At 39.1% G+C, this 25693-nt stretch overlaps 1 gene segment (V, D, J or C); it reads left to right on the forward strand.

Annotated features, from left to right (window-relative positions):
• Positions 1–23137: 23137 nt before the first annotated feature.
• On the forward strand, positions 23138–23884 carry LOC126060235 (immunoglobulin kappa variable 4-1-like). The segment is given in 2 exon segments: positions 23138–23216; positions 23430–23884. Coding segments are annotated over 2 exon segments (504 nt in total).
• The last annotated feature ends 1809 nt before the right edge of the window (positions 23885–25693 follow it).

Raw genomic sequence — 25693 nt, forward strand, 5'->3', positions numbered from 1 at the left:
GCCAACTGTGGCTCTCAATATTCATAGTCAAAATACGTTCCTAGATGATTCTGATATGCAACTAATCTAGGAAATCATGATTATCCTTTTTGATTATATTGCCTAGTTTATTTTCTGGGGGTCAATCTGTTTGTTTTTTGTATAACCTTATGTATTCAGAATTGTTTGAAACATTCCTGGTATGTATCAACTGCCTCAGGGTCCTGTCCAGTTTAGCCTTTGTCCCAGAATTTTTTATTTCATTTTCAAAAGACTTTATTCTTTTTTTTTTTAATAATTTTTATTGTGCTTTAAGTGAAAGTTTAAAAATCAAGTCAGTCTCTCACACAAAACACATATATACCTTGCTACACACTCCCAATTACTCTCCCCCTAATGAGATAATCTGCTCTCTCCCTCCACTCTCTTTTTGTGCCCATTTTGCCAGCTTCTAACCCCCTCTACCCTCTCATCTCCCCTGCAGGCAGGAGATGCCAACATAGTCTCAAGTGTCCACCTGATCCAAGAACCTCACTCCTCCCCAGCATCCCTCTCCAACCCATTGTCCAGTTCAATCCATGTCTGAAGAGTTGGCTTCGGGAATGGTTCCTGTTCTGGGGCCACAGAAGGTCTGGGGGCCATGACCACTGGGTTCCTTCTAATCTCAGTCAGACCATTAAGTCTGGACTTATGAGAATTTGGGGTCTGCATCCCACTGCTCTCCTGCTCCCTCAGGGGTTCTCTGTTGTGTTCTCTGTCAGGGCAGTCATCGGTTGTAGCCGGGCACCATCTAGTACTTCTAGTCTCAGGATGATGTAGTCTCTGGTTTATATGGCCCTTTCTGTCTCTTGGGCTCGTAATCACCTTGTGTCGTTGGTGTTCTTCATTCTCCTTTGATCTAGGTGGGTTGAGACCATTTGATGCATCTTAGATGGCTGCTTGGTAGCGTTTAAGACCCCAGACACCACTCTTCAAAGTGGGATGCAGAATGTTTTCTTAATAGATTTTATTACTCCAATTGACTCAGATGTCCCCTGAAACCATGGTCCCCAGACCCCTGCCCCTGCTAGGCTGGCCTTTGAGGCATTCAGTTTATTCAGGAAACTTCTTTGCTTTTGGTTTAGTCCAATTGTGCTGACCTCCCCTGTATTGTGTGCTGTCTTTCCCTTCACCTAAAGTAGTTCTTATCTACTATCTAATTAGTGAATGCCTCTCTCCCACCCTCCCTCTCTCCCTCCCCCCTCTCTCAACCACGAAAGAATGTTTTCTTCTCAGTTTAAACTATTTCTCAAGTTCTTATAATAGTGGTCTTATACAATATTTGACCTTTTGCAACTGACTAATTTCACTCAGCATAATACCTTCCCGGTTCCTCCATGTTATGAAATGTTTCACAGATTTCTCACCGTTCTTTATCAATGTATGTATTCCATTGTGTGAATATACCATAATTTATTTTTCCATTCATCCTTTGATGGGCACCTTGGTTGCTTCCATCTTTTTGCTATTGTCAACAGTGCTGTAATATACATGGGTGTGCATATATTTGTTTGTGTAAAGGCTCTTATTTCTCTAGGATATATTCCAAGGAGTGGGATTGCTGGATCGTATGGTAGTTCTATTTCTGGCTATTTAAGGAAGCACCAAGTCGATTTCCAAAGTGATTGTATCATTTCACATTCCCAGCAGCAGTGTAGAAGTGTTCCAATCTCTCCACAGCTTCTCCAACATTTATTATTTTGTGTTTTTTGGATTAATGCCAGCCTTGTTGGAGTGAGATGAAATCCCATTGTAGTTTTGATCTGCATTTCTCTAATGGTTAATGATTGTGAACATTTCCTCATATATCTGTTAGCTACCTGAATGTCTTCTTTAGTGAAGTGCCTGTTCATATCTTTTGCCCATTTTTTAATTGGGTTATTTACCTTTTTGCAGTTGAGTTTTTGCAGTATCATGTAGATTTTAGAGATCACGCACTGATCAGAAATGTCATAGCTAAAAACTTTTTCCCAGTCTGTAGGTAGTCTTTTTACTCTTTTGGTGAGCCTTTGGATGAGCATAGGTGTTTGATTTTTAGGAGCTCCCAGTTATCTAGTTTTTCTTCTGCATTCTTTATAATGTATTGTATATTGTTTATGCCATGTATTAGGGCTCCTAATGTTGTCCCCATTTTTTCTTCCATGATCTTCATCGTTTTAGATTTTATATTTAGGTCTTTGATCCATTTTTAGCTCGTTTTAGTGCATGGAGTGAGGTATGGGTCTTGTTTCATTTTTTTGCAGATGGATATCCAGTTATGCCTGCACCATTTGTTAAAAAGACTGTCTTTCCCCCATTTAACTGTTTTGGGGCCTTTGTCAAATATCAACTGCTCAGATGTGGATGGATTTATTTCCGGATTCTCAATTCTGTTCCATTGGTCCATGTGTCTGTTGTTGTAACAGTAGCAGGCTGTTTTGACTACTCTGACAGTATAATAGGTTCTAAAAGCATGTAAATAAGGCCTCCCACTTTGTCCTTCTTTTTCAGTAATGCCTTATTTATCCGGGGCCTCTTTCCCTTCCATATGAAATTGGTGATTTGTTTCCCCATCTCATTAAAGAATGTCCTTGGGATTTGGATCGGAATTGCACTAAATGTACGGATCTCTTTTGGTAGAATAGACATTTTTATAATGTTAAGTCTTCCTATCCACGAGCAAGGTATTTTCTTCCACTCGTGTAAGTCTCTTTTGGTTTCTTGTACAAGTGTATTGTAGTTTTCTTTGTATAAGTCTTTTACATCTCTGGTAAGATTTATTCCTAAATATTTTATCTTCTTCGAGGCTACTATAAACAGCATTAATTTGGTGATTTCCTCTTCGATGTTCTTTTTCTCGGTGTAGAGGAATCCAACTGATTTTTGTATGTTTATCTTGTATCCCGATACTCTGCTGAACTCTTCTCTTAGTTTCAGTAGTTTTCTGGAGGATTCCTTAGGGCTTTATGTGTATTAGATCACATCATCTGCAAATAGTGATACTTTTACTTCTTCCTTGCCAATCTGGATGCCCTTTATTTCTTTATCTAGCCTGTTTGCTCTAGCTAGGACTTCCAGCACAATGCTGAATTAGAGCGGTGATAAAAGGCATCCTTGTCTGGTTCCCAATCTCAATGAGAATGTTTTCAGGCTCTCTCCATTTAGGGTGATGTTGGCTATTGGCTTTGTATAAATGCCCTTTTTTATGTTGAGGAATTTTCCTTCTATTCCTATTTTGCTGAGAGTTTTTATCATGAATGAGTGTTGAACTTTGTCAAATGCCTCTTCTGCATCAATTGATAAAATCATGTGATTCTTGTCTATTGTTTTTTTTTATGTGGTGGATTACGTTAATTGTTTTTCTAATGTTGAACCATCCCTGCACACCTGATATGAATCCCACTTGGTCTTGGTGAATTCTTTTTGTGATATGTTCTTGAATTGTATTGGCTGAATTTTGCTGAGGATTTTTGCATCTATTTTCATGAGGGATATAGGTCTATAATTAGACTTTATTCTTTAGAGCTGTTTCAGGTTTACAGAAAAATTGTGCAGAAAGTGCAGAGAGCTATCACACACACCTGTTCTCCCCTGTGTGGTGTTTCTCCTCTTCTTAACATCTTACAGTCACAGGGTACATTCATTACCAGTGATGAGCCAATAGTGATACATTAGTACTAGCTGATGTCCTTAATTCACATTAGGGTGCAGTCTTTGTCTTCTACAGTCCTGTGGGTTTTGACAAATGCATAAAATCATGGCTCGACCATTACAGGATCATACATTCCTGCCTGAAAAATGCCCTGTTCTCTACCTATTCATCCCTCCCTCTTCCTCCTGAGCTGCCTGCAACCACTTACTTTTTACTGTCTCTATAGTTTTGCCTTTTCCCTCATTTTTTTTTAAATTTTCTAATAAAGCATCATTTTAAATTGTATAGGTCCATTAGGAGTCAGAATGTACTCCACCAAAATGCTTTTTTTTTTTTTTTTTTTTATTTAACTGAGTACAATGGTTTTAAGACCTCTCCCTCCCAGCTCCTTGGCTTTCGCCATGACTTAGGTGATGAGACCCATGTGACTTGCAGAGAGCTTTCACTTTAACATGAGGTTAAACCTTAGACTAGAAATAACCCACCTCACTTTTCCTGATCTTTTTTCCTTGTCATCTTGGGACCTTAATCCCTTAAGCACTAATATTTTGATAATTTTTGATGAGCTACTCTTACTTGCAGGTGGTGATGGGTAAAATATTGGTTGCAGTCATTTGGTTTGCAGCCAATTATGCCTTGACCTGCCTATGTCCAAAGCTGCCAGGCTGCCACTCACTGGAGGTAGTGGAACCTGTTCAAAATGATAGCTTAGTTATAAGGAAAATTCATGGGGGAAGTGCAGACTCTGCAGTTCTGCCGTGAAAGTAACGGAGAACAGTCTGTATTCTCTTGTTACAGTGGTTTTTCACTTAATGAGGATGTGAACTTGTGTCACTTTTTTATTGCTGGGTAAAAGTGTTTTTTTTTTTTTCTACCTTTGGACAGTAATGAAATAAAACATAATAGAGCATGCTTGACACAAAATTAACTATTGAATTCTTGTTTTTCAAACAGAAGATAATGAATGTGTGAATGGCAGACCATGTTTACTGACATTTTCCATACACCAAGGGATTGACCATTTGAAAAAAGCCAGAAGACACAAATTTGTTAAAGGATCCTGTTGTTTTCAGTTGCTGCTAAATTGATTCTGACTCACGGTTACACCAGATGTGCAGAATAGAACTGCACTCCATAGGGTTTTCAAGGCTGTGACCTTTCAGAAGCAGATCTCTAGGCCTTATCCCCAAGAAGTCTCTTGCTAGTTTGAAACGCCCACCTTTTAGTAGTCTACAATGTATCCATTTGCATCACTCAAGTAACCCGTTGTAAAGAATATTAGCATCCATTTCAAATGCAACTTGTTTATTTTCAGAGCACTGGGCCCACAATATCTGAAGCAGTTTTCATTTAGATAAAATGGTGGTGCTTCTAAATTAATTTTTCTCATTTTTGATTTCATGTTTGAATCGTGAGTGGGAAAGCCTATATTGCTCGTTACTAGATGCTCTGTCTCCTACTGGGAGCTCTGTGTTGCTGCTTTCGTATACTTCCTGTTTGCTGATCTCCAACTGGAGTCCAAGATGGTGAATCCATGCTGCCTTAGCTGATAGGAGACCGCCGCTCTAATTTCTCCTTGCTCTCTATTCTCTCTCAGTTTCTTATTCCATTTGGTGCTTGGCTCAATTCTTGATCTCTTCCTGTGATGCTACACGTGCCAGGATTGATGGTTCTCTGTTTCACTTAGTTTTTCGGGTCTTTGCTGTGGAGGCACAGTGTGGTGCTTCTGTCTATAGTGCCATGTAAGCTCCTCCTTTTTGTTCTGTTTATGACAATAAAATCCCAAGGTCATCATCTTCAAAACATTATTTATTTTAAAAAATGAAACAAAGTACCATTTCTAAGTAGAAAATTACAGGAGTTGGAGGACCAACACAACCATTATAAAAACTACAAAACCAAAGGAATAAAATGCAAAAATGTTATTTTAGTGATATCAGAGGCTGTAGAAAAAACGAGAACTGGATCACCTAAGGTTTCAAAAAGAAAAAAAAAAATTTATAGCTGTGAAGATATTCATGTGACTTTTTGTTCCTTTTTAGAATTTTCCAAAAATATGCTTGGACAGAATTCTGACCTTTCCCAGACAGAGAAACACTACTGGGAGAGAATCCACAGGCCAATAGTAGACCTCTGTTATGTGCCCTTCATGATTCCATTTTTTGCAGTCCACCACAGTCTTAAAATTCTTACTTTTGGAATGAAAAACTTTTCTGTCATTTTGTATCCTTCTAGTATTTGATTGATAAAATTCTATGTTCTATATCTTTCAGTCTATGTTTTGTTTTCTTTTTAAAAAAAACACAACTTTTAAAATTCTAAGAACTCCTTATTTTTCTCTACAGGAAGCAACTGGGGAAATTTGAAGACGGATGGAATTAGGATCTTGTGTCTTTGATAAATTTATAAAAGGCTTTTTGGAGACTCAATAACCAACATCTTCACAAATCCTTCTCAGCCACACTCCCCTGAAGACAGCTAATATAGAATGATATTTCAACTACCTTAATTCAAGGGGAAGTGTAAGTGGTAAAATGAGAAGCAGGGGGTTGGGAGAGTGGGACAAGACTAATTTCTAAATATCATCCTGATAAAATATACAAAGAAGCCTACTAAACCTCCACATGTATTCAACCTGTGTTGCTACAGTCTGTGTCAACTGTCTGCCTGTCATGCTGACTAAATTTAACCGACAAATGTACACAGGTGGGAGACTTAGGATGAGCTCTCAGTCGGCTCTCCTGGCATCAGGTCTAGTTTCTCAGGAACATCTGGACCTCCTCCATCATCCCTGCTGGCTCTGCCATGTTAAGACTAGTCCACCTGATGGGCCACAACGGAGCAGCCTTTTGAGGTGTAGCAGAGTCACTCATGGTGCAGAGTCCTCAGAGGCAACAAATTCCCCTGAGGTCTCCAGCATCTTCCTCTTAGCAGACTCAGAGAACCTACCTGCTGGGCTGACTCCCCACACAGGCCACTCATTTGGGCAGCTGGTCTACCCCAAGCAGAGAAGTTTTTGTGCAAGGTTGCTCCACTGTGGGAGGATATTTTGTAGCTTGCATGCAGTAATAAACTGCAACATCCTCAGCCTCCACCCTGCTGAATTTCAGAGTGAAATCTGTCCCTGATCCACTACCACTGAACTTCTCTGGGACCCCTAAGAATTGGTTAGAAACCAGAGAGATCAGGAGCTGTGGAGCCTGGCCTGGCTTCTGCTGGTACCAGTACAAATAGGTTTACCATTACTATGTAGGAGGCTCTGACTCTACTTGCAGGAGAGAGTGGCTAGCTCTCCAAGAGTGACCGGAAGAGTGAGTGGGGTCTCAGTCGTCATAATATCCTTGCTGAATGCTAAAATGACAAGAGAGAAGAGCAAGGTTATGTACCAATACTAAGAACCATTTTCAAGATTTCCTTCTGCTATTTATTTCGGGCTAAATTCTGTGTGTGCAATAAAAAAAACAAACAAACAAACTCTGATACTACCAGACATAAAAGAAGCTCTTTCTTTGTGAAGCCATTGCATTCGAGTTGATTCCGACTCATAGTGGCCCTATAGGACAGAGTAGAACTGTCCCACAGCATTTCCAAGGAGCACCTGGTTCATTTGAACTGCTGTCCTTCTGGATAGCAGCTGAACTCTAAACCACTGTGCCACGGGGATTTCACTATGAGTTGGAATTGACTCGATGGCAGTGGGCTTGGCTTGATTTTTGGTTTTCTTTGTGAAAATCTTCACCAGGGAGTAGGTCCCTCTTACTCTTGTGTTCTCCTCAGTTTCACTGATCTAAACACCACATACCTCTCAGAGTGGGTGTGGCTTACTCATCTAACTTGAGAACAGAATACACACAGGAACCTGAGGTGCCCCCAGAGCTCACCCTCCCCACCTCCTGCTCCTTTCCCATCCCCCGCTCTGTCCTCACCAGGGATCCAGAGCATTAACAGCCCCAAGAGCTGAGCAGGAAACCTCATTTTGAAGTTGAAGGAATAAATCCTGATAAGTAAAAGCAGATTAGAGCTGACTTTTTATATCAGACTTTGCCAGGTAAGGTCCTCCCTGGGAAACAACATGCAAATCCCTTGGTGGGCGCAGCAGTGTGGAGAGAACCAAGGGGAAGGTGGGCCTCTCCGGTGAGCAAATAACAAAGTGTCTTCTGTGTTTGGAGGAAAATCAACAGAGGTAAGGTTGGTTCTGCCTGCAGTAGTGGTCTCTTTGGATTGGAAAAGGATGTATTCATGTCAATGACACAATGTACATGGCCCTGACACTGTAAGAAACCATCAGAGACCCTGATGATGTATAGATGATTGTCCAGGGTTGGCCTCTGGGACCCTGAATGACCATCCTGCATGGTTATCTCTCAGCTAATCTATAAAAGGAAGCAACTCCCACACTCACTGTGCTGATCCACAGGGTGTCTGTAAATAATGAGATGGCCTTCGGGTCATTCAAGGTTGTCTGGTGTCTGCTGATACCAGGTTAATTGTTTAAGAATGTTTGAATCAAATGCTACAAACTCTTTTTCTCTAGGACACAGTGAATGAAACTCCTAAAGAGCCCTCAAGTCAAAAGAGCTTGAAAGGGAAGAAAAAAAATCTCTTAGACATAGACTGCTGATAGGCCAGTTTAAGGCAAGGGGAAAAGAAGAAAACAATTTTATACCTCAGGTAGTGAATATGATATTCCTGGTAACCATTTGTTAAAATTGATGAATGCCCTATCTTATTACTCTCTCTTTCGTTATACATATATATAAAGCTGTTGTTGTTACATGCTGGCGAGTTGGTTCTGACTCATGGAAACCCTGTGTACAGCACAACAATACACAGTTCAGCCTGCACCAGGCCTAGAATCATTGTTATGTTTTAGCCCATTGTTGCAGCCACTGTGTCAATCCATCTTATTCCTCTTTTTCGATGGTCCTCTACTACACTAATTATGAAGTCCTTCTCTAGGGACTGGTTCCTCCTGATGACATGTACAAAGTACATGAGACGAAGCCTCCCCATTTTGGCTTCTAAAAAGAATTCAGGCTCTACCTCTCGCAAGACAGACTTGTCTGTTCTTCTGGAAACCTGTGACATGTTCAGTATCTTTCACCACAGCGTAATTCAAAGGCATCAATTTTTCTTTGGTCTTCCTTAGGCATTGTCCAGCTTTCACATGAAAATGAGGCAGATGAAAATGCCATGGTTTGGGTCACGTGGACTGTAGTCCTCAAAGTGACATGTTTGCTTTTGAACACTTTAAAGCATTCTTTTGTAGGTGATTTGCCCAATGCTATAAATTGTTTGATTCCTGGCTGCTTCTTCCATGAGTGTTGTTTATGGACTCAAGTAAAATGAAATCCTTCACAATGTCAATCTTTTATCCGTTTTTCACGGTGATGCTTATTGGTCAATTTGTGAGGATTTTTGTTGTCTTTATGTTGAAGTGTAATCAAAACTGAAGGCTGCAGTCTTTAATCTTCATCAGTGAGTGCTTCATGTCTTCTCTTTCAACAAGCATGGCTATGTCATCTAAATATTGCAGGTTGTTACCAATCCTGATGCTGCATTCTTCTTCACATAGTCCACCTTTTCAAATTATTTCTTCATCATTAAAAAAAAAAAAATCATCATACAGATTGAAAAAGTTTGGGGGATAGCTACTAACCTGAATTAAACCTTTTCTGATTTAAACCATGCAGTATATCCTTGCTCTGTTTGAAAGACTGTCTCTTGGTCTATGTACAGTTTTCTCATGAGCACAATTAAGAGTTCTTAAATTCCATTTTAAATTGTTGGTTGATTTCTTAATATGCTGAACTAAAATATCTAGAAAATAAAAAATATTGTAAAAAATATTTCTTGCTCAGAAAATGGCCTTGAAATGTCCTTATGTTACCTACTACCCAGAGCCATCACAATATTCCTAATTCTAACGAATCACTGTCTCTTGTACGTTATGAAACCATACTCAGCCTTGGACAACAAAACTGACCAGCAGTCAATGATGGCCACTCCACACTGGACACAAATAACAAAAGCTGGGGAAAGAATATTAAAAATAACCTTCATGTGTTCCAAGTGGGGGGCAACAGACCTCTCTAATTCTCTCATCTTGATCATACTCAGATGAAGGAGGAAACTTATACAGGTAGGTTCTGCAGTAGATTATCTCTGTTGTCAGATACTGGGAGTTTGGTGTGCACTGAACTGAGAGCTAGAGTGTGATTTGTAGGATTTAGGAAGAGAATTGTGGAGGTGGAACTGTCTGAGTCAGTTACCCTAGTGTCAGTGTTTCTGGGGTGTAGAGTGTGAAACTCTCACACATTCTGTAGGCTTTGTTCTGTAGACTTTGTTACCCAAATAGCCCAAAACCAAACAGATTTACACAAGAGATCATTTCCCCAAGTGGACCCAAATGGAGGTTTTTTCTGGAAAAAGGTGAGAGTTTTTCTTTGTGTAGGAATTGAGATCAAGCCCCCAGCAGAGGGAAGTTTCCACATGCAGGTGACCTTGAGTGGATTCCTAGGCTCTGAGGTACCTGTGATTACAGCTGATTGCCCTCTAAAAATAACTGCCAATTGTCACCCACTTTTTTAGGGGATACATTCGTGGATAAATATTCTAACTGCAGGGAGGTCAGGACAGCTCTGTGAAAGTGTTTATCTTCCCAGTTTAGATGTTCTCTCTAACGTCTGTGAAAAGAGGGAATGTTAATGTGTCTGATTTTCTGGTGGCTCAAGACCCTATTCTCCATCTTCCTAATCTGCGTCTGTTTCCAAATGTCTGAATTATTTTTCCTTCTTTTCTCTTTGAATAAATGGAAAAATCCTACAGAGACACACAACTGAGGCTTAAGATATGTGGCCGAAACATGTGCTAGCTCTTTCTGCTGATCCCAAGCTCACCGCGAAGGGGACTTTAATTCCATTGAGTATCTGAGCATTCTCTGCCTTGAAAGTTATTTAATTCATCTGAGATCCCCTCTCAAAACTCACCCTTGATGAAAGGGGCCTCTATCTTCAACAGATGGCGTTCTTAGAAGTCACAACTTGCCTGAAAGTTTGGTGGGGAGGTGTGTCTATTTGTCCGACGTTGTAAGAAAGTCTGCTTCACCTGACAGATGGAGATTGCAGGACCCAAGAAAACTTTGGGGGACAAAAGGGAATTCTAGTCTTTTTACTTTATTGCTGAAGCTGCCTTTGCCATGAGGATTTGTATGGATTTGCTAAAATAACAAAGAAAAATGTTATTTTTGAAATAGCTTTATTTGGATATTGTAGTTTGCCTGCAGAATAATGGAGAGTAAAGACTGAGAGTTCTCCAATTCCATGAATATTCTTCCATATTAAACAGTTTCAAGAATTTTAAAAACTGATTATATGAATTTTAATAAGAAAATATTAAGACCCTCTGGAAAAATCAAACACGAAATTAAATCACTTAAAATGATCTCTGAAATCAGTTGCTTCTGCCTTAACCGCTTTGTCTCATCAACTGTTAGCCAAAATTGAAAACTGTGAGCAAGAGTCAAGGGCTCAATGAATTATTTAGTAACCGTTCTTTGTCTTATAGTAATGCCATCTCTTCATTAGCAAGTAGAAACAGTGACTTTCTGCTTTAAAGATGGCAGCATTCTCTTAAGAGAAAACTTAAGACCGATTTTGATCTTCTTGATCAGAAGCCAAGTATAACCCAAAATTACTGCTCTTTGAAGCATAAACTACTCACATTTCAGTATTTCTAGAAATTTTTATGTTGAATCCTCTACAACAGCTCCTAAGCCAAGGGGAGAATGGAGAGTCAGTAATAATTGAATATAATCAAATCAAATTGAATTGAATCAAAAAAGATAGAATGAGATAACACAAAAAGATAAGATTATACAAAACCAGATCAAATAAATTTGAGCTCCTTGGAATAATTTGGGGAAAAAAACCACAATGTTGATCAAAAATTTAAATGGTATAAGAACTTCATAGAAACTTAATTTGGCAGATCTAACTCCTCTTCCAAATTCTTTTAACTGGAAATTAGGAACCTCCTCATTTGGTTCTCTCATAGAGGAATATCCTAGCAGCCCTACATGAAATTTAAAACTGATTATGAGAATTAATATTCCATCCAAGAATGCACAAACATTATTTATTTAAAGCAAAGTAAAGATTCAAATAGTTCCTGGGTGGCACAAACAGTTTGCCATCATCCACTAATTGAAAGATTGGTGACTCAACCCCCAAAATGGTGCCACCAAAGAAAGTCCTGGAAATCAGTTTGTATAAAGATTACAGCCAGGGAAGCCCTGTGGAGATCACTTCTACTGTGACACATTTGGTGTAACCTTTAGTTGGAAGTACCATGAAGACAATGGGTTTGGTATTTTTTTAATAATTTTTGTTTTTAAAAGGGCTAAACTTGTTGATTATATTAAAAAAGCAAATATTTGTCAATAATATTTCTGAGTACCAAAACAGCAATATCTTTTGTGTCTTGCTTAACAGTAAAGTCAGAAGATTCAGTAAAACTGATGTACCTTGGATTCAAACTACGCAATTAATATTGGTCATAACAGTAGCTCTTCTACCCTCATAACTTGTACAGAAAAAAAGACAGTGGAAAATCTCTTATGAAAGTTGCCTGAGATTAAAATTTGCGGACAAACAGAGAAAGGGTGAGAGGAAAAAATAGACAGAGAGAGGAAGAATTTGTCTTGATGGCAGTGAATTGGTTTCTTTCTTTTCTTTTGGTTTTACAACAGTAACACTTTAATGAGTCAGGGAAATACAGAAAACATTCTAGACTGCAAGTTGAAACAGGATAAACACGTCAAGAATTTGACCTGAGTGCCCCCTAGTGTGCTGTTAACTTAGGACCAAAAACCGAAAAACAAACCTGTGGTGGAGTGGAATGGTACTGATAGCGACCCTATAGGACAGAGTAGAATCACCCCAAGAGGTTTCAAAGGGTTTTTTGCTATATTCAAACTGCCGATCTTTTTGTTGGCAGCAAAATTCTTAATCACTGCACCACCAGCGTTTCCTAAATTAAAAAGAAGTACAGGATTTACACTCTCAAATTTTTGGCCCTCCTAACAAGGAGCCCTAGTTTTACAGTGGGTAAAGTGCTTGGCTGCTAACCTAAAGGTCTGTGGTTTGAACCCACCAGTTTCTCTGCAGGAGTATGATGTAGCATTCCACTTCCCGTTAAGATTTAAAGCCTTCGGAACTCTATGGAGCACTTTAACTCTGTCCTATAGGGTCACTATGAGTCAAAATAAATTCCAGGGAAGTAGAGCATCTGCTTCTATAAAGATTATACTTTGGAAGCTTTGGGGAAAATTCACTGTGTCCAAAAAGATTTCTATGACTCAGAATTGACTCAATGGCAGCGGTTATTAACCTACAGCACAGGAGTCCCTGGGTGGTACAGACAGATAACACACTTGGCTGCTAAATGAAGGGTTGGAGGTTTCAGTCTACAAGAGGCTTATCAGAAGAATGCAAGGTGACCTGCTTCCGAAAAGTCAGACACTAAAAACCCTACGGAGCACAGATCTTCTGTTACACATATGTGGTCACCATGAGTCTCAGCTGACAACTCAGCAACTGGTGAACCTGCCCAGCCCTTATTACCATTCCACTCTGTTGGCCATAGTACGTGCCACACACAAAACCTCCTGCCACTCACCTTCAGCAGGACCTGCCCTGCTGCACCATAGCTGAGTGACTGGCCTTGCCCATTGGATAAGGACGTGAAAAATATAATGACCATGGACGAGAAAACAACAAAGAATCACAGGCCACCCAGTAGATGTAACCAAATAATAATAATAATAATAATAAAAATGCAGGACAAAATGAACAGATCTACAACAGTAAATGAGGAAAATGACTACTGAACGTCCTGGAGATAGCAGACAATATCAAAACATAAAAAAGGATAAGACGGTTCCAATAGGCATCCAAAATAAAACACCAAATGAATTTCCAGTAGCAGAAAGGCATTAGAATTACCTGACACAGAATTCAAATCTCTAATATCTGGAACTGTTCAAGAGTAGAAACAAAAAGACAAAAATGAGGAAAAAATAGGCAAATTTATGGAAAAGGTAGAAAAATTCATGGAAAAAAGACAAAAAATGGAAGAATTCAGGAAAATAATACAGGAACAAAATACCAAAATACATTCACAACTAGAAATCATTAAGAAAAAAGTAAGAAACCCAAAGGAAACAACATTATTTCAGAAATAAACAGTGTCATAGAAGGGCTGAGGACCAGGTTCTAAATGATGGAAGATAGAATTAGTGAAATTGAAATCAAAGACTTGGGTACAACTCTCTTTGAAAAAAAATCAGAAGAAGAATGAAGAAACCCTGAGAATTATGTGGGATACAATCAAAAGTTAAATTTTGCAAGTGATCAGAGTACCAGAACAGGGAGAGAAAATGGAAAACACAGAAAGGATCAATGAAGAATTACTAACAGAAATCTTCTCTAATATGAAAAATGAAAAGCTATCCACCGAAAAAGCTCAATGAATCCCGTTTAGGATAAATAGCAAAAGAAAATTGTCAAGGCATATCACAATCACACTCACTAAAACCAAAGTAAAGAAAAAATCCTGAAAGCAGCCTGAGAAAAACAAAAAGTCACATACAGAGGAGAAACAATGAGACTAACCTCTGATTATTCAGCAGAAGCCACACAAGCAAGAAGTCAATTGGATAACATATATAAAACCTTGAAAGAAAAAAATTGCTGGCCACAAACACTATATCCTTCAGAACTCTCATTCAAATATGATGGTGAAATTAGGACATTTCCAGATAAACAGAAATTAAGGGAATATGTGAAAATGACACAAAATTTACAAGAATTATTAAAGGGAGTCCTTCATCCTGAGAACAAATGACATCGGACCACAGCCTCAACCTAGGACACAAGATTTTACCAGCCAGATACCAACATAGAAAATAAACTTTCAAGGGCTATCCAAAACCAAAATAATTACAACAGGGAACCAGAGAGACTAATCTGTAAATGAGAACAATGTTAGAACAATTAAAGAGGGAATACACAGTTCAGGTATAGAACTTTCTAATAAAGAGGTAGGCAAGGTGATACCAAGTAATACTAGACTGGCTCAAACTAGGAAGATAAGGGTAAATTTCAACGTAATCCCAAAGAAATTTAAAGAACCTACTCACCAAAATAAAAAAGATAAAGCCTCAATAAAAACAAAATATACATAAACAAAAGAGAAGAAAAAGAAATCCACAAACAAAAGGAACTCAGCACAGCAGAGTAAGAGGAACAAAGAAGAAAATGTTAGCACTACAAAAATAAAAGCAATACACAACACAGAAATAAAATCACACCTATTTTTTTTATCAGTATTAACACTTTATGTAAATGGCCTAAATGCACCCATAAAGAGACACAGAGTGACAGAATGGATTTAAAAAAAAAAAAAAAACAGAATCCATCAATATACGGTCTACAAGGCAAGAGACACACCTTAGAAAGAAACATATAAATTTATTAAAAATCAAAGGATGGAAAAAATATATCAAGCAAATAACTACCAAAAAAGAGGAGGAGTGGCAATACTAATCTCAGATAAGATAGACTTTGAAACAAAACCCAACATAAAAGACAAAGAAGGGCACTATATAATGACTAAAGGGATGATCCAGAGTGAAGACTTAACCATAATAAACATCTATGCCCCCAATGACACAGCTAAAAATACATAAAACAAACTCTAACAGCACTGACAAGAGAAATTCGCAGTTCCACAGTAATAGTAGAAGACTTCAACTCACCACTTTTGTTATAGGACAAAACATCTAGAAAGAAACTCAACAAAGATACAGAAGACTAATGGGCACAATCAGCCAACTTGACCTCATAGACATATATACAACACTCCACCCCACAGTTGCAAAGTACACATTCTTTTCCAATGCACATGGAATGTTCTCCAGGATAGACCACATATTAGCACACAGAGCAACACTCAACAAAATGCAACACACTGAGAAATACAAAGTATCTTCTCTGACCACAATGTCATAAAAGTAGAAATTAACAACAGGAAGAACAAAAGACAACATCAATTAAATGGAAAGTGAAGAAATCAGAGATGGAATAAAAAAAAAAAAAATCCTAGAATCAGATGAGAACGAAAACACATCTTCCCAAAGGCAGTGGTCAGAGGTTAATTTATAGCAATAGATGCAAACATCAAAAAAGGAGAAAGTGACAAAATCATAACATTAGCTACGCAACTTGAACAAATAGAAGGAGAACAGCAAAAGAAGCCCCCAGCTACCAGAAGAAAGGAAAAAAATAATCAAAGCAGAAATAAATGAAATAGAGGCTACAAAAACAATAGAAAGTTGGTTCTTTGAAAAGACCAACAAAATTGACAAACCACTGGTCAAATTGACAAAAGAAAAATACAAGAAGACACAAATAATACAAATAAGAAATGAAATGGGAATCATTACACCAGGCCCAAGGGAAATAAAAAGAATCATAACAGAGTATTATGAAAAAGTATACTCCAACAAATTTGAAAACCTAGAGAAATGGACAAATTTCTACAAACACACAACCTACACCTCTTAAAACAAAATGATGTTGAAAATATGAACAGACCCATGACAAGAGATAGAAAAAGTAAGAAAAAAACTCCCAACAACAACAAAAAAGACTCAGCCCAGATGGCTTTACTAGAGAATTCTACCAAACATTCAGAGAAGAGCTTACATCATTATCACTCAACATATTTCAGAACACAGAAAAGGAAGGGATACTTTCAAATAAATTCTATGAAGCCAGCATAACCCTGACACAAAAAATAGACTGAAAAAAAAATTACATACCAATTTCTCTCATGAATATAGATGCAAAAATTATCAACAGAATTCTACCCAATAGAATTCAGCAAAATATACTAAAAAAAAAAAACTCCACAACCAAGCAGGACTCATACCATGTATGCGAGGATGGTTCCACGTTAGCATATCAATCAATGCACTCCTCCTCATTAGTAAAAGGAAAGCTAAGAATCACACGATCATCTGAATAGATGCAGAAAAGGAGTCTGACAAAGTCCAACACCCATTCTTGATAGGAACTCTCGATAAAATAGGTGTAGAAAATAGGTATAGAAGGGCAATTTTTCAACATAATAAAGGCCATCTATGCAAAGCCAAAGACCAAAATCATTCTTAATGGAGAGATGCTGAAAACATTCCCCTCAAGAACAGAAACAAGATATGGATGCCAGTTATCCCCTCTCCTATTTAACGTTGTCCTGGAACTTCTAGCTAGAGCAAGAAGGAAAGAAAAAGAAACAAAGGGCATCCAAATTGTTATTAAAGAAGTAAAACGGTCCTTTTTTGTGGATGATTCAATACTCTCCACAGAAAACCCAAAAGACTCCACAAGAAAACTACTGGACCTAATAGGAAGATTCAGCACAGTCCCAGGATACAAGATAAACATACAAAAATCAGTTGGTTATCTATACAACAATAAAGACAATAATGAAAAGGAAATCAGGAAAACAATACCATTTATAATAGCCCCTAAAAAATTTAAAAATTTAGGAATAAGTCTAAACAAGGATGTAAAGGACCTATTCAAAGAAACTACAAAATACTCCTGCAGGAAAACAAGAGACATCTACATAAATGGAAAAACATACCATGTTCATGGATAGGGAGAATCAACATTGTGAAAACAACAATTCTACTCGAAGTGATTTACATGTACAGTGCAACCCCAATCAAAATACCAATACACTTTAAGAGATGGGAAAACTTATCATTAAGTTTATATGGAAAGGGAAAAACCCCAGATAAGTAAAGCACTATCGAAGAAGAAGAATAAGTAGGAAGACTAGCCCTACCTGACCTCAGAACCTACTGTACAGCTAGAGTACGGTAATCTAAACATTCCGTACTGGTACAGCAACAGACACATTGACTGATGGAACACAATTGAGAACGCAGATGTAAGTCCATCCATCTTTGGTCACCTGATCTTCGAGAAGGGTCCAAAGTCCATCAAATAGGGAAAAGATACTCCTTTTAACAACTGATGTTAGCAAAACTGGATTTCCATATGAAAAAAATGAAACAGGACCCATATCTCTTACCATATAAAAAAATTAATTCAAAATGGAACAAAGACCTAAATATAAAGCCAAAAAATATGAAGGTCATAGAAGAAAAAATAGGATCAATGCTAGAGGTCCTAATACAAGGCATTAATAGGATACAAACCACAACCAACAACACACAAACTCCAGAAGATAAGCCAGATAACTGAGATCTTGTAAAAATTAAACACATGCTCGTCAAAAGACTTCAGCAAAACAGTAAACAGAGAAATTCAGACTAGGAAAAAAAATTTCACAGTTACAAATCAGACGAAGGTCTAATGTCTAAAATCTGCAAGAAAATCCAATACCTCTACAGCAAAAAGACAAATAATCCAATTCAAAAATGGGCAAAGGAAATGAACAGACACTTCACCAAAGACATTCAAGCAGCTAACAGACAAAAGAGAACATGATCCCAATCACTAGCCATTAAAAAAAAAAAAAACCATTAGAGAAATTTAAATCAAAACCCCAATGAAATACCATCGCACCACAGCATTACTGTCACCAATCAAAATAAACAGGAAATAACATATGTTGGAGAGGGTGCAGGGAGATTGGAACTTTTATGTGCTGCTGATGGGAATGCAAAATAACATAACCATTTTGGAAAATAACATGACTCTTCCTTAAAAAAAAAAAATTAGAAATACCATATGATCCACCAATGCCACTCCTAGGAACATATCCTAGATAAATAAGAGTCATTACACCAATAGACGTATGCACAACCATGTTCATTGCACGATTCTCCACACTAGGAAAAACATGGAAACAACCTAGATGTCCATCAACAGATGAATGGATAATGAAACTGTGGTACATACACACAATGGAGTATTACAGGATGATGAAGAAGGATGATGAATCTGTGAAGTATCTCCTACTATGGATGAACCTGGAGGGCATTATGCTGAGTGAGATAAGTTACTCACAAAAAGACAAATATTGTATGACATCACTACTGTAAAAACTCACAAAAAGGTTTACACACAAAAAGAAGAAATCTTTGATGGTTAAGAGGGAGGGGAGGGGTGGAGATGGAAAAACACTAAATAGACAATAGATAAGTAGTAACTTTGGTGAAGGGGAAGGCAGTACACAATACTGGGGAAGACAGCACAACTTGTACAAGGCAAGGTCATGGAAGCTCCATAAACACATCCAGACTCCCTGAGGGATCAAATTCCTGGGCTGAGGGCTGTGGGGACCATTGTCCCTGGGAATATTTCTCTCAATTGGAGTAACATAGTTTATAAAGAAAAGGTTCTACACTCTACTTTGGTGAGTAGCATCTGGGGTCTTAAAAACCTGTGAGCACCCATCTAGGATACCCCACTGGCCTCACCCCTTCGGGAGCAAGGAAGAATGAAGAAAACTAAAGATATAAAGAAAAGATTAATCCAAAGGACTAAAGGACCACATCTACCACTGCCCCCCGCAGACTGAATCCAGTACAACTAGATGGTGCCTGGATACCATCAATGCCTGCTCTGACAGGAATCACAAAAGAGGGTCCTGGAGAGAGCTGGAGACTTGCTGGCCTTACAGAGACTGGAGAAACCCTGAGACTGTGCCCCCAGATATGCTTTCAGCTCAGTAATGAAGTCATTCCTGAGGTTCACCCTTCAGCCAAAGATTGGACAGGCCCATAAAACAAAACAAGAGTAAAGGGGCACACCAGCCCAGGGGCAAGGACTAGAAGGCAGAAGGGAACAAGAAAGCTGGTGATAGGGAACCTAAGTTTCAGAAAGGAGAGCGTTGACATGTTGTGGAGTTGTTAACCAATGTCATAAAACAGTGTGTGTACTGTTTAATGAGAAACTAGTTTGCTCAGAAAAGCTTCATCTAGAGTTCTATTTAGAAGAAAAAAAAGAAGCTACCGGGTTACAGAAGAAATCAAGGAGAAAATAAAGAAATTCATAGTATCAAATGAGAATGAAAAGACATCTTACCAGAACTTTTGGGATGCAGCAAACGCAGTGCTTAGAGATCAATTTACAGCAATAAATGTACACACCGAAAAAGAAGAAAGGGCCAAAATCAAAACATTACCCGTACAACTTGAAGTAATAGAGAGCAGAAAAAGGAGCTCTTGGGCACCAGAAGAAAGGAAAAAAGATTAGAGCAGAAATAAATGAAATAGAAAAACAATTGAAAGATTCAACAAGACCGAAAGCTGGGTTTTTTTTGAAAAGATCAGCAAAATCAACAAATCATTGGCCAAACTGACAAAAGAAAAACAGGAAGCAAAAACCAAACCCACTGCCAGGAGGGGAAACAGATAACCTGAATGAGATGGGCAATATCACAACAGACCCAACTGAAATAAAAAGGATCATAACAGAATACTATGACAAATTGTATTCCAATAAATTTGAAAACCTGGTGGAAATGGACAATTTTCTAGAAAGACACTGCTTACCTAAACTAACACTAAACTTGGGTAGAAAAAAAAAATAAACCCATACCAAAAGAAGAAATTAAAGAGGTAATAAAAAAAAAAAATCCCCCCCATCCCCCCGCCAAAAAAAAATCCTTGGCCCAGAAGGCTGTCCTGGAGAATTTTACCAAACATTCAGAGAAGAGTTAACATCAGTGCTACTAAAGGTATTTCAGAGTGTAAAAAAGGTAGGAATACTCTTGAACTCATTACAGGAAGCCAGCATAACCTGATACCAAAGCCAGACGCAGAAACCACAAAAAAAGAAAATTACAGAATAATATCCTCAAAAAAATTCCAGCCAATAAAAGGTGTTGAGGGACATTGCAGAAGAAGGGCTGTGCTGACTGCCTAGTCGGTCAGTTGGGTGACTGTGAGGACACTTGTTGGTTCTCAGTCCCAGTCACATACTTCGAACACATGGTTCCTTGATGATTTTGCATTGTGACCCAACCTGAGGACTACCTTACCACAGACCACCCAACAGGGCACTGCGTGCACATGGGGATGATGCAGAGATGCTGTGCAATCAGGGATAGAAGAAACAATCCAGCCAAAATAGTGTAAGTGTGGTAGGTGGACAGGCCTGTGTGGCTGTAGCATTTATTTCATATCTCTTTTTAAAATTGTAGGTCTTCATGGAAGGATTACTCTGTAGAGAAAACACCAATTCCAGGTTTGTAAATATCTTCTGACCTGGAACAGAGTAGAGCAGGAGACTGAGGATTTGGATGGTGTCACCACCCTGAAGCTTCTCTCTTGTGTAATGTTGCTCAGGTTCCATTCCTTAGAAAAGGCTTCCTTTATGAGGCTCAGATAAGCAGGGCCGAGCCCACGATGGGGTTTGGCATGGGGGCATTTATGCCAAGAGCCAGGGAGTATGATGGTGAAGTCTGAGAGCACAGGGTTGTGGTGGAAAATCTTGTAGGGTGCTCTCTTCTGACTTACTTTTTGAATATGGCAGTAAAGGCCACATATCATCTTGGATTATCTGCCCCAAACTAAAATTAAGCTAGTGATGTGGAGCAAATGTTTTGTGCTCGACTACTAACCAAAAGGTTAGCAGTTGAAATCCAACAATGGGGCCTAGGAAGAAAGGCCTGGCAATCTAGATCTGTAAGATTAAAAAGAGTTCACCACTGAGTTGCTTCTGACTTATGGTGACCCCACGTGTGTCTGAGTAGAACTGTGATCGATATGGTTTTCAAAGACTGATTTTTCAGAAGTAGAGCCCCAGGGTTTTTTTTGCTTTGTTTTGTTTTTGAGACCACTGTTGGTGGACTCGGAGATGAGTGAGTTAACTATTAAATAAAATTTTAGTTAATTAAATTATTTTTTTGGTTTTTTCATGCTTGAGGGTAAATCTTATCCTTGATATTCCATTTAGCCTACAAGTGGAAGTCTCCTACTGAGTTTTAAAATTTTGGTAATTCTATTTCTAATTTCTAGAAATTCAGTTGATTCTTTTTCAGATCTGAAGTGCCTCCTTTTCAGTTTTCTATACCTTGCACACAATGTCAAGATTATCATTTATTTGTTTAAATAAACTCATGTAATGCCCAAATCTGAAGAAAGAACAGAATTCCTTTTGTTCTGTTATTTTTGTTGCATCACATTGGCATTCATATCATGCTATTGTTGTAGTTATGTGCCCTCAAATCAGCACAGTGACCTTATACAAGAGAACAAAACACTCCATGACCCTGAGCCATCCTCACAATCTTTGCTATGCTTGAGCCCTATGTTGCAGCCACTGTGTCAATCCATTTCTTTCAGGCTCTTTCTCTTTTTCGCTGACCCTCTACTATAAGAAGCATAATGTCCTTCTCCAGGGACTGGCCCCTCCTGATAATATATCCAAAGTAAGAGAGATGGTGTCTCACCTTGAAGATTCAGCTGCTCCAGGCACACCAAGGCCATGCATACCTGGAATGAAACTCCTCGAAGAGTTGATATTCAATCACAACTTTACAAGGAAATCCTGTTTGTTTTTTCCTGTCCATTTCCACAATGAATCTAGAGCCCTCTTCTTAGATCTTAGCCATTGTGGACATGATAGGTTCTACTTTCTCTTTGGTTGACACTTCCTTTCTGATCTGAGCCCTCGTAAGAGCTAGCTCAATATGGAATCAATGAGGACTTTCCACACAGGTGAATTCTGGGCCTGTCTTCCATTTCTCTGGGCCTTGCATAGCCCTGGAATCCAATCTCAAATGCTTGCAGTGTCTTTTAGCTATCCTTCAGGATACAAGTGTCTTTAGAGCTCAGACATTTTCTAGCTATAAATTTTTATCAAACATTGAGGAAAAAATTTCCCATATTCTTCCGTTTCCTTCGATATTATTTTCCAGCCTTTTTTATTATTTCCCAAAACTGTTGATTTGAGGAAACTACTCCATCATTTATGGAACCTGAACCCATTTATAACTGTTTTTAAGTTGAAACTAAAGCTATTTATTAGATCATGGGTGTTTCAAGCAGTTGTGACGGGCTACTAACCTAAAGGTTGGCAGTTTGAACATACCCAGATGTACCCTGGAATATAAGCCTGCCAATCTGCTTCTATAAAGAATACAAGCAAGAAAACCCTATGGAGCAGCTCTACTGTGTAACACATGGGGTTGACCTGAGTTGGAATCCACTGGACTGTGAGAGGTTTTAAGCTGATATTAGAGCTTCTAAGTACACTGCTGTGTCTGTTCCAGTGATAAAATTATACTTTGTGTAATAGTTTTGGTTGTCGATGTACATTAGATACTTTCACAAACCGTGGTCCATGTAATCTGCTTTCAGTTCACTGACTGCTTTGCATAGGCCCCTCCAACACCCACGCTGGCTGCTCAGATATTATAAACGGGGCCTGTGCAATGGGAGCTGATCTGCAACAGGCAGGCAGGGGCAGAAAGATGGTGCCACAGACTCTCGTCCTCCTGTCCCTGCTGCTCTGGGCCTCTGGTGAGAAGTTAAAAGTGTTCAATCTAGAGTAGTATCTTTTCAGAGCTGAAAAATGATTTTTACAAATAGTGGGAAATGATGGTTATTTCCAAACTGGAACCAATTATGTGCTGATACCTAATATCAGTAGATGTTGTGTTGGGGGATATTTTCACGTGCCTATGAAGAAGTGTGTGTATATGTATGCATGGTAATTGTCCACTTTGAATACAGGTGCCAGTGGGGACATCATAATGACCCAGTCTCCAGCCTCCCTGGCTGCATCTCCAGGAGGAACGGTCACCATCAAGTGCAAGGCCAGCCAGAGTCTTTTTGACAGCTCCAGCAACAAAGACTATTTAAACTGGTACCAGCAGAAGCCAGGACAGGCTCCTAAGCTGCTCATCTATGGGGCATCTAACCGGGATTCTGGGGTCCCTGACCGGTTCAGTGGCAGTGGGTCTGGGACAGACTTCACTCTCACCATCAGCAACTTCCAGGCTGAAGACACTGCAGTTTATTACTGTATGCAAGATTATGATGATCCACCCACAGTGCTTCAGCCTCGAACAAAAACCTCCTCCTGGGGGCTACAGGCCAGTGAATCTTCACTGCACCAGCTGCTTCCTTTCTGCTCAGCCCTGAACATGCACGCTTCCTCTGTCTGCCCCAAAGACTGCATCTCCTGACGAATTCCTTGGAGTATTTGCAGGTACCTGGAGAAAATTAAGGGATGTGGCTTCTTCTGGATCCCATTTTGTGGTAAACTAAAGAAAAAAAAATACTCTAAAAATCTCTTGTAGACTTTGTCAGGAGTTTTCATATCATAGGAACCTGCATGTTTCACATGGATATATCACATGACTGATTTGGGGTAGTGCCCAGTGTGCTTTACACGCTGAAAGATCAGTTTTCTCTTCCCCGTGCATTCTTGACTCTGGAATATTCCCGGTTTATTTCCTTGTTTTCCTGGACTTTTTCCTTTCTCTTCCATTATGCCTCATAACTCTGGATCGAACCCAATATTAAACTTGGGCCCTTCGTATTTAAAATCTCCCTCACAGAACGTAGTATTCCTCTCTTACATTTTCCTTCCATGGATCCTGCTTTTCAGCCAAGACTTCCTGGTCAACATCAGTGAAGGTATTTTCCTGCTCTAAGATCCCATTTTACTGCCCCTTTCTCCTCTGTCCGTGTTTTTCAGTGTCACTCATTCTTTCAAAGGCCAGACTCTAACTCATTAACCATATCACTCTAGAAATATGTAATAGTTTTCCCATTCCTTTTTTCATTATTTGTCAATTCCTCTTTACATTAATCCCTTGGGTGCCCAAGTTTAATTTAGTGACTGAAGGAAATCATGTTTGTTTCTCGTTTTTACTTGCCATCTTGTGAGTCCCTGACTCATGAAAATTCAATGCATAATATTATCTGATTGTTGTGATCCATAGGGTTTTCACTGGCTGATTTCTCAGAAGTAGGTCACCAGGACTTTCTTTCTAGTCTGTATTAGTCTGTAAGTGCTACTGAAACCTGCTCAGCATCACAACAACTCGTGTAGAGGAAGCATGGTGAGTGAGGCCTGTAGGTCCCTGATCAGGTTGATGCTGATGACAACCCAAGTAGTGTTTCCAATCGATGTAGACAAGACTCTGGCTCTGCAGCTAATAGAGACTTTCTCTCCTGGGAGACAGCAGAGATTCTGGCACCTACTGAGCAGGATCTGTCCTCTTGAAATTAAAATGAAAGGCACACAAGGATGATCCAGAGTTACTGTCTAATCGAGTACAGAAGGAAAATCAAACCAAAATGGTCTCTAACTGGAACAAGTACACAGGCCTATGTGGCTTGAAGCATCTATTTCATATCTCACTTCAAAATGTAGACCTATCTGAATAGGAGGGTCCCTCTGGAGAGAAAACTCCATCTCTAGGAGATGAGGCTTCTGGGCCAGATAAAGGAACTGTACATGTTCAGGAGTGTGAAGGAAGCAGCTGGTGCAGTGAAGGTTCACAGGCCTCTATCCCTGGGGAAGAGCTTGTGTTCAAGACTGAAACACTGTGAGAGCGTAGGCTTAATGTTGCAAACAGCAATAATCTACCACATCCTCACCCTGGAAGCTGCTGATTGTGAGAGTGAAGACTGTCTCAGGCCCACTGCCACTAAAGCAGTCAGGAATCTTGGATGCCTGGTTAATGTGCAAAGGAGATATTCAGCTTAGGAGCCTGTGCTAGTTTCTGCTGATAGCAGGCTAAGATGCTGCCAGCACTCTGGCTGGGCTTGCACTGATGGTGATCATTTCTCCTAGAGACACAGTCAAAGAGAAGGGAGACTGTGTTATCACAATGTCCACACTGGCACTTGCAATCAGAGAAGACAATTACCATGCACATATATATACACAGCTTTTCATACGCACATTAAAATATGCCATTTTAAATGTGCATTTTAGTGGAATACACTTCAAACTTAAGTGACCCATCATTTACCACTATGCC

This window comes from Elephas maximus, chromosome 17, assembly GCF_024166365.1.
Source record: "Elephas maximus indicus isolate mEleMax1 chromosome 17, mEleMax1 primary haplotype, whole genome shotgun sequence".
Taxonomy (NCBI): domain Eukaryota; kingdom Metazoa; phylum Chordata; class Mammalia; order Proboscidea; family Elephantidae; genus Elephas; species Elephas maximus.